This window comes from Mya arenaria, chromosome 14 (assembly GCF_026914265.1).
Source record: "Mya arenaria isolate MELC-2E11 chromosome 14, ASM2691426v1".
Lineage (NCBI taxonomy): Eukaryota > Metazoa > Mollusca > Bivalvia > Myida > Myidae > Mya > Mya arenaria.
In genome coordinates, this window is record NC_069135.1 from 24897069 (window position 1) to 24907465 (window position 10397).

Genomic DNA, 10397 nt, shown 5'->3' on the forward strand with positions numbered 1-10397 from the left:
CGTTTTCTTCCTAAATGATCAAGGAAAACCTTTTTCCCTTATAATTATTACCATGCTGCAGACATCAAAATTTATTGATTTCTTTCTTCAAAACTAAGACGAATTATGTAATTTTCTTATCGATCCACAAAATGCCCATGTTTGATTAGAAGAATTACAACAAATCCTGTATTACCTATCACTTTACAATCAATACATTATGTAATTTTGGTGAACAATTTGTAACAGCTTTTAAGCACATGAATACGCATTTATGAAAAAATACAAGCCCCTTGTTCGGGCCTATGGTTACCCATATGTCATAAATTGTTCTTTTTATGGAGTTTATGGACCACTTACATATACATTAAATAGTTGTACATTGATTGCTTCATGGCAAATATCTCAGCACAAGCACTTCAGTTTTTTTCCAGACATTCTTGTTTATCAAAATTAAGTAAATCATCTTCTAAAAATAACACAGAAGTAAGTTATAAAATGAATTTTATTTTTAAATTGAAGGATCATACCCCACAGAATGTAAAGATAATACAAAAGCATCTTTAACATTTACATTTTTAAGTTTGTAGTCTACTTACTTTCAAAACAAATCCATTTGCTGTTCCTGCTAAAATGACATCATAACGTTCCAATTGTGTCTTTGAAAGTGTCGTAATATATCCTTCCTTCGCACTCGTCTTATCAAAAAAGTCAAGCTTAATTGGCTCCTTACCACTTGAGTAGTAACGTTTACCTTGATCACATTCTATATGAGCAAGATTAGCTGACGCCTGAAATCATTGGCAAGAAAGGAAATTATTAGTGAACACACTGCGTTTTGTCGTCGATCAATAGCCAATTAAAACATACTATATATAAAAGTGTGCTTTTCAGATTCTATTCATTTTTCTGCAAGTTTTGAAGATGCTAACAGCAGAACAGACTGAGTTTAGTTGTATCTTCTGGTGCATTTTTTTTATTGTTTTGCCAATTTATAACAGTTAATAATAATTAATGTAAATAACTTCGTTGATCTGAACTCTCTGAATATGCTGTTATGCGCTGAAATGTCTTTTTACAGAGAGCGACATACTGAAAACCCAATGGCATATGATCGGCGCAGGTGAGAAAATCATCTTGCAAGCAATAGGCAACCTGTTGCTGATGAAGCAATTCTTAATTTTAATGGTTTTAAATACGTTCATTTATTTGGAAAACAATCAAGTGGGATTAATCATATGACACTTTTTTCGAATGGTAACTGTCTCTAGAATTAAATACCTTACAAAGTGGGTGTTACGGTTGTTTTGCAGGAAATTAATGGTTCCTAAGAATGTTTTTTAAAGGAGATCCATAGTTGGTTTGGAATATGATGATTACTAAAGAAATAGACAAGGTAGTCAATGGCTACTTAAAGAAAATGTGACTGCTGAGAAAGTTGATGGTTTCTAAGTCCAATTTTCTTATGGGATGCAAGCTATTGCCAATGAAGGTTTTTGATACTCAAAGGTGATAAAAAACTAGTTGTTGCTAAGGAGGTCCATGGTTGCTATGGAATGCGATGATAAATAGCAAGCCATTGTCATTGTCATTTTATTGGCATTAAACACATCTTGTGAAGGAAGCTAAGGTATGGTAAGGGAATATATGGTTGCTAAGGGGGCAGGGCGCTGCTTAGTAAGTCATAGGTAGGTTAGAAAAGAGATAGTTGAAAACAAAACGTATAGTTGCTAAGGAGGTTGTTGGTTGCTAAGGAAGGTGATGGTTGCTAGTGAAGTAAAGTTTTATAAAGAAAATTGGCATAGGACCACTAATCAAAGCTAAATACTGAATATTTGCAGTTTTAGAGAGAACATTTTTAAATATTTTCCTTATATAAGTCAATGTAAAAGAATTGACCCCATTGTTGGGGTACAATTTGAACATTTTTTGTACAGGACCACAGAACAATGATACATGCCAATTATCTTACCTGTCGTTTTGGGGAAGATTTTTTTTTCAAAAAGGGACCCCTAGGACGGGGCAATTCCTGATCCCAGAAGCATGATTTATACAACCTAGTTATACGGCCACTAGACAATGCTTCATACCAAATATCCTAACTCTAGGCTTTGCCGTTTTAGAGAAAAGGATTCTTACAAAGTTTCCTTATTTAAGTCAATGTAAAAAATGATCTTGGTCGAGCACCTCCAGACAATACTTCATTCCAAGTATTTGATCTAAAGGTGTTGTCGTTTTGGAGAAGAATAGTTTTCTTTATTTTCTCTATACAAGTACATGTAAAACAAGTGGACTCCTGGGAGGGGTATAATAATGAACTCTTTAATATACTTTTAAGAGGACAACAGACGAATGTTAAATACCTAATGTCTTACCTCAAGTCATTGTAGGCAACTTTTAACCATATTATATATTATATATTCAATTACAAATTGTAGTAATGCAATAAAGAATGTGTTTTTTTCTAGTGTCAATTATGTGGGAAAACTTCTGAAACAGTTGGGTACAAATAATGTGAGCAGTACTTTTTTCTGCCATCTACCTATAAATGAACTTTCAACAATCCTTCAAGATATCTAATAATGAGGTGGGAATTGACTTGACGTGCCGTGACACAATGGAAAAGGACGTGAAGAACGCAACTTCTTTATAAACATATGTCCCCAATCATGCATATACTTAGATATAATAAATAACTTTATTATACATTTATATTGGTTTAGCGTTTTCCATTTGATTAAATGTGGGCACATGATTAGTGATAAATATACGTTGTGACTCATGGGCGGAGCCTAAAACACAAAGCAAAACTACCCACACTTATAATCGCTTGGGTACAAAACTGTGAAGCTACACCCTAGGCCGATAAATAACCATATCAACCTCACTGAAATGCAATTAGAAGAATAATGTTCGGTATAGCAGTGAGCGTGTCATTATTGAAGGTATGTATTGAATAGTGCACTGAATTAATATAAAATTTTCTGACATATCCGGCAAACTTCCCACGTAACAACAACACCAAATGAATATTAACCCAGCTTTAGTTGAACAACTGTATTAATACTGAGCATCCAGTTGGCTACATGCTAAAAACAAGACAGTGAGCTAACTTTTCTACAGTTTAATAGAAGGACAATTATGTTCATTAAATGCAAAGATGAGATTCATTAATTCAAGATGTCCTTGATAGCGTTGATGACGTTAAACATATGTTTTGTGCTTAATCATATTGCCTTAACATTGCTTAAACACCACATTGTTGAAGTTGTACTATTTCATACACTTTAAATAATCACACGCACATAATTTTGCATATTTCTTTTGTCGTAAAAATATTCATATCTCCAGAATAAAACAGAAAATCGAAAAATCCCAGCTTAAAATTGGTAACATTTTGCACATTATTATATAAAAGATAACATGTAAAACTGCGTATAATATAAAAAAGCAAACGACTTACATTCGGGAGGCATTCGTTTTTTAAATATGTATTCTCGTCCCAGTTTTCGCAATCAATGACTCTTTTTTGCTCTTTCGTCATGGTTTTGTTTATAACTTCAAAATCAGCTAAACACAGTATTCCATGATCGCTTTGTATTTCTTCTGTTTTTTGTCCTTCGACAAAAGTAACAAATAGTGTTTTTTGATTGATCAATATAGCATCTTGAACTAAATTGTATGATTCATATCCATTGCATCGCAGTTGCAAATCAACAAACGTGAAAAACCCGTCTTTGCAAACTCTTGATATTTTGGATATATATACTTCGTCGTTAATTGTTTGCTGTTGGTTTGTAAAAAAGAAAATGTGATGACCAAACTGAAACACTGCTCTATAATCTATTTGTACTGGCCGTTTTAATTGAACATAACGATTTTTGGCCTTTTGGAAATGGTTTTCAATCACAAATTGTTCAATCATTTTGAGACTTTCCTCTGGATGTTTCAAAGAAACTGCCAAATTCAAAAGAGACTTTTCTTCTTTTTGAATTATGATTCCCTGCAAATGTGAAGCATTTTGTTGAACCACTATATCATCAGATGTAAATTGTTCCTCCAAACTATCAAGGTGGATACATTTACATACAACCCCAAAAGGTCCACACACTATCAAACTATTGTTCTTATCATCAACCAATATCAATGTTACTGTATTGTCATTTGATCCATGTTCACTTAGGTTTGCTCGTTCCACTTCATCAAATCTGGAATTCAACTTGTATACTTCATTTCCATCAGCTATGTAAAAGCTGCCATTGTAAGGAACAATTTTTGACAACTCCTTTCCTCTTCGGACAATCTCGGTCTCGCTTTCTATAACAGCAGCAAGTATAGCCAGAGTCAAGAGGATGGTGGTACACCTTCTAAATCCTTCCATTTCCTTTTTTTTCTGAAATAAAGGAAATTCGTCAACCAGAAAAATAACCCAACCGTAAAAACAGAATCTAAAATGCTACTTTCTTGTAAAATAAATTGCTCATGTTAAAAATATATTACCATGTATTGTGCAAATAAAGTTCTGCAGAAAAATATGTATACCTTCTAGAAGTTCCCATAACGAATTTGTTAATGATGATTTATACCAATATGGTGCTTTTTAAATGTCAGTCAACAGCCGTTTTCAGGCTAGTAGGACACTTCCATTTATTTACTGTACACGGAATCAGGCTGGTATATCATATTCGTATTTTAAATAGAATATCGAAATTTTGGCTTAGAACTTAAAGGCTTGAAACTTTAAGCTCATAGTTGACGTATTAAAAACCTTCTATATTTAAAAAAGAAAAATCTTAACATCATTCTTTATATCTATATATTTTTTGTTCTAAACAACAGGTAATTTGTCTTTATACTTTCAATTAATAACGAGTAAGTCTTTCACATCATTCATTTCAGTCTTTGCGTGAGCTAACACTAAAACTTGGATAATTCTACATGTACCAAAAAATGCTCAGTAGATAAAAAACTAACAATTCAGTCGCAAAAATATGAACTTACCTCTGAAAAATATTTGTTGCCTATTTTACATTATTTTGTCATTTTCCTTCTGTTTCCTGAAACTATTGAACACTTTTATTTTATACATCTAACAGTACGTGCAACAAAAATATTTTGTACGCGCAAAGACCCTAAATAAATTGTCTTCTCTTCCTGGTCTTCACAGTTTCATTAAACATTTCCTTCACAACAGATGATTAGATCGTAGTTTAATTAACAGTGTCAACTTTATGTTTCCAATTAAATCACGTTACTGGGAAAGATAGGGTAGTGTTTTGGAACATAATTTCACATAATAATCATTTAAAAGAGAATAAAACTCTTGCAAATCTGACACAATCTAAGAGAACTCTTTAGATCCACCTATAATTATTGTTTTTAAACACATGATAAGTAGAATGGATAGTTTTAACATCCTTATTAAACATTAATTCACTTTCATTTTAAGGCCTTTGAGTCGAAGATATTACAGCAGATATAAGTGCATTTTTTGAACTTAGCAGAACTGCCATATATTTTTTTTTTAAATTGTATAATATTTATCTTTAATGATGGCCTAAAGCATGTCATTCTACATTTTCTTACCGGTATTTATGCCATTCCAAACTAAGATATACTACTAACCACACCCGTAATAAGATACATGAGTGCTCCCCCTGATGGGTTTATGTGTGTTTACATCGTGTCAACCTTTTAAGTGTTTTAAAGTAACAAACTAGAGTGAAATGTGAATTTAGTTATAAAAAATGGACAGTGAAACCACAGGTAATCTCAAAAAAGTATATTTACGTCGAGAAAACTCCAGAAAAATGACTTTATAAACGTTTTATATAAACCATTAGATCGTGTATTCTATGCGGACATGTTATAAACAAGTACTATCGATACAGTATTGAGGTAGATAATACAGTATGGTAACAAACTAGCTGCCTAATACACAGCATGAAAATTTTAAAATCTATACTGTTGAAAAAAAGTATGCAACAACATGAACAAAAAAAGAACTAGGGAAAGTGATAGTAGTATTAGTGAACTTGATAGTAGTACATCCAGTACAAGTAAACATCAGTCAGAAAAACAACAACGGAAAAAGAAAGGAAAGAAGGAAATGACACAGGCAAAAAGTAAATCGGAAATGCTAGAAGAAAAAGACGAAACAGAAGAGAACGTAGGGAAAGCTATCAGCGAGATACGAAGCGAGCTCAAAGGGCTTAACGAAAAGCTAAACAAAGTAGTCCTTAAAAATGACCAAGCACTGAAAGAAATAATAAAAGAAATAGTTGATCAAGTGAAAGAAGAAATTAGTAAAACGTTTGAATAAAAAATTGGCAAATTGGAGTCACGAGTATTTGATGCAGAAACAGAAAACGACAAACTTAAACAGCAAATTACAGAGCAAAGTAAAAGAAATGAAAAGGATATAGATGACAGAAATCAAGAAGTAAGAGATCTAGAAGAGACGGTACTAATACAAGGGGGAAAAATGAATGAAATGGAACAATACTCCAGGCGAAACAACTTAGTGATAACTGGCATAAACGAATCATCCCCGCAGAAAAATGAAACCCCGACGGATACATTAAAGCTCATTATCCACACATTAAATAACAAAATTGAAGGGCTAAATATATCCGAGAGCGATATTGACATATGTCATCGATTAGGAAAACCGCTTGGAAGGTCAAGACCCATTATAGTGAAATATGTATCGCGGATGAAACGAAATGAACTACTAAAGCGTAGAAAGGAACTGAAAGGTACCCAGATATATATTAATGAAGACCTTACAAAAATGAACAAGATTGTTTTCGGTATCATTAGAAAGAGTCTACAGGAGCCAGACAAATCATCAGAGCGAGTTTGGGTATGGGATGGAAAGATTTTCCACAAAGGGGACGACCAGAAAATTCGCCAAATACACCAAAGAGACTATAGATACTGGACAGGATTACAGCAGTGGCATACGATTGTGCGACGATCAATGACCGAGTAACGCTTTAATCGGAGTGCAGTATACCAAAACTCGTTTTTCACCTCGTGGACACTATACTATTAAACAATAGGACACTATCCTAAAGCATGTACTTAAACCTTCAGGATTAAATACGGGCAAATACATGTGAACTGAATTTACAAGTAATTAATAAAACTGTATAATTGAAAATACCGTCAAATATTCTTAATTCAAATTTATAAGAAATAAGTGTAATTCAAATACTATTTCGTATCCTAAACATTTTTCATTTGAAGAAAGAAATAACTTGATTTATAAGAGCATACATCTATTATATAAGAAGTAAAAGATATCAAGGTTTAAATTTTTACACTAGTGATATATACGTTGTTTACTTAAGTACCATCTCATATACTTATCCACACATTTGCATAGTATTTGTAATATTAGTTACGCACTTGTATAATTATGATACGTTATATGACGGTTAAGAGACCATATTTTTACATGCATTATGTCCACATTAAAAAACTTATATATTTTTTTTCATCAATTCATAATTTGATAATACTCTATTAATCTGTATCAACAAGATAACTTGAAGTATATGTTACATCTGTATATCTTTAAATTTTTTAGAAGTATACTAGTTATTATTGTATTGGCTTCTTTACTTTTAGAACATATTCATTGTTTACATGTCTGCTAGCGATAATATAGTTTTATGCACAAGAGGTAGCAGCATACAACTTTGTTATATAGGCATCTCATACCTTTTCAACGAGATATCTTTGATTGTGAATAAGACATACACAAAACTCTCTAAACTTTGAAAAGGTATGTTTTTATTTTGTTTTGTTTTATATTATTATTTTTGTATTTTGACTGTGCCTTTTTCCTATTAATGTGACTGCTACTCTAGCTCATGCACAAACAGTAGCCTAGCATTATTTTGTTGTACACTTTTTGAATATGCTTTTGTAACAGTTCCCTTTTATATTCATTGTATTTTATGTTATGATTTAAATACTCACTTTATCCCAGTCTCAATACACCAGTGTAACATATCTTGCCTAAAGTGACTATTCTTATGGTTACAAGACCAGTACTACAACGATATATATAACATAAATACTGCACAATCCAAGAACCTTTATAAAATATAATTATTCACGTATATTAAAAGAATCACCAATTAATATCCGTTTTAGTCAGTGCATAATATAAATAGTAAATACAACAACTTATCATCACTTCAGAAGAAGTATAATAAATTATTAAATAACATAACCTGAAAACTAACTAAATTTTTAATAATTACGCGATCTAATGGTTTAATCATAATATACACCTATGCTACTCATTAGTATAAATCAAGACCCACCACATATGGTTAATGCGTGCTACGTTATCGTGATTAAACACTTACTATGGAAACCCAAATAGCAACACTTAATGTTCGAGGTCTAGGCAATACTTTGAAACGAAAACAAATATTTGAATGGTTAAATCTGAATAACAACGATATCTATATGCTCCAAGAAGTACACTGCACAAAAAATATATACCAAAGATGGAAATCAGAATGGGGCGGTGAATGTATATTTAGTGGAAATAAGTCTAATAGTGAAGGCGTCGCAATACTGTTCAACACAAAACATAAATTGGAAATTATAAGCCAAACCGAAGTAATAGAAGGAAGAATTTTGGCGATTGAAATAATTTTTAACGATTTTGAAATAACACTAGTAAACGTATACGGCCCAAATAAAGATGACATAGATTTCTAACACAAAACTAGGTGACTATATTTCAAAAAAACGATGATAAAACATTAATTATTGGTGGAGATTTCAATACAGTTATAAATGAATGCATTGATAAGAAAAATGGGGCGACAGGTAAACACAAACGCAACAGAGAAATTATTACTAATACTATGACAGCTGTAAACCTTACCGACGCGTGGCGTCTAAAACACCCCGATAAATTACAATATACATGGCATTCAAATAGTAAACCCCGCATCCATTGCAGACTAGACTATTTTTTAATTTCCGAAAATCTAATAAACATTTTAACAAAAGCCCAAATAAAAGCAAGCTTTAAAACAGATCATTCACTGGTCATTATAATCTTAAATATGATAAAAACTAAAAAAGGTCCTGGATACTTCAAACTTAACAATTCAATTTTAACCGATGAAAACTATCAGAATAATATTAAAAGATGTATTGAAGAAACTGTTCAATACAACAAAGAATGCAACCCAGACATACTCTGGGAATTAATCAAAGGCTCTATTAGAAATGAAACTATTAAATATACAACACACCTTAAAAAAAAGCAAAAATAAAGAAAAATCTAAACTACAAAACGAAATAGAACAGTTAGAAAAAAAACCTAGATACTAACGATAAATATGAAATAGATAAAATAACGGAAGATATTATTAACAAAAAACAAAACTTAGACGAGATCGTAATGACTGAAATCAACGGAAACATACTAAGAGCAAAAGCATTTCATGTAGAAAATAATGAAAAAAAATACAAAATATTTTGCAAACCTTGAAAGAAAACGAGCGGAAAAAAAGTCCATCAATAAACTCTCAGTTAATAATAAAACCATAATTGGAACAGAGAATATTCTAAACGAAAAAGTTAACTTTTTTAAAAAACTTTACTCTAATAATAAACAAATCAATATAGAAGACATGAGAATATTTTTAGAAAACCCTTATAGAAAATTAACAGAAGAAGAAAAAGGTGCAACAGAAGGATTGTTAACCAGTTATGAATGCGAGACAGCTCTAAAAGACATGAAAAATAATAAAAGCCCTGGATCCGACTGACTAACGGCAGATTTTTATAAACTGTTTTGGAACACCATACACCTATATGTAGTAAATTCACTAAACTATTCTTTTATAAATGGTCAATTTACACAGCTACAAAAACAAGGAATAATAACTCTTATCCCAAAACCAAATAAAAATCTAGAGGAATTAACAAACTGGAGACCAATTACCTTATTGAACGTAGATTACAAAATTGCAACAAAAGCATTTAACAACCGAATTAAAAAACTATTACCTAACATATTAAGCAATGTTCAATCTGGCTTCGTCAAAGGAAGGTATATTGGGGAAAATGTTAGACTGATATTTGATGTTATAGAATATTTAGAAGAAAATAACAAACCCGGCCTCTTATTCTTTGCAGACTTTGCCAAGGCCTTTGATAGCTTAAACCATAGTTATATCATTGAATGTCTTAAATCACTTAATTTCGGGCCCGATATTATAAACTGGACAAAATTATTTTATAACGATATTCAGAGTCTAATAATAAATAATGGTAACATATCATAATCATTTAGATTAGAAAAAGGCGTTCGACAGGGTTGCCCCTTGTCTGCGACATTGTTTATTATCTGTCTACAGCCTCTCTCCAACCATATA

At 31.7% G+C, this 10397-nt stretch overlaps 1 protein-coding gene across 1 annotated transcript in view; it reads right to left on the minus strand.

Moving 5' to 3' along the window:
- LOC128217870 (plexin-A4-like) overlaps positions 1–5058 on the minus strand; it is a 49026-nt gene extending 43968 nt beyond the window's left edge. Inside the window, exons 1-3 of the mRNA XM_052925308.1 lie at positions 4981–5058; positions 3443–4372; positions 579–770 (exon numbers count right to left, since the gene is read on the minus strand). Coding sequence (XP_052781268.1) covers positions 579–770; positions 3443–4360 — 1110 coding nt within the window. The 5' untranslated portion in view covers positions 4361–4372; positions 4981–5058. The remainder of the gene's footprint in view (positions 1–578; positions 771–3442; positions 4373–4980) is intronic.
- Positions 5059–10397: the final 5339 nt, after the last annotated feature.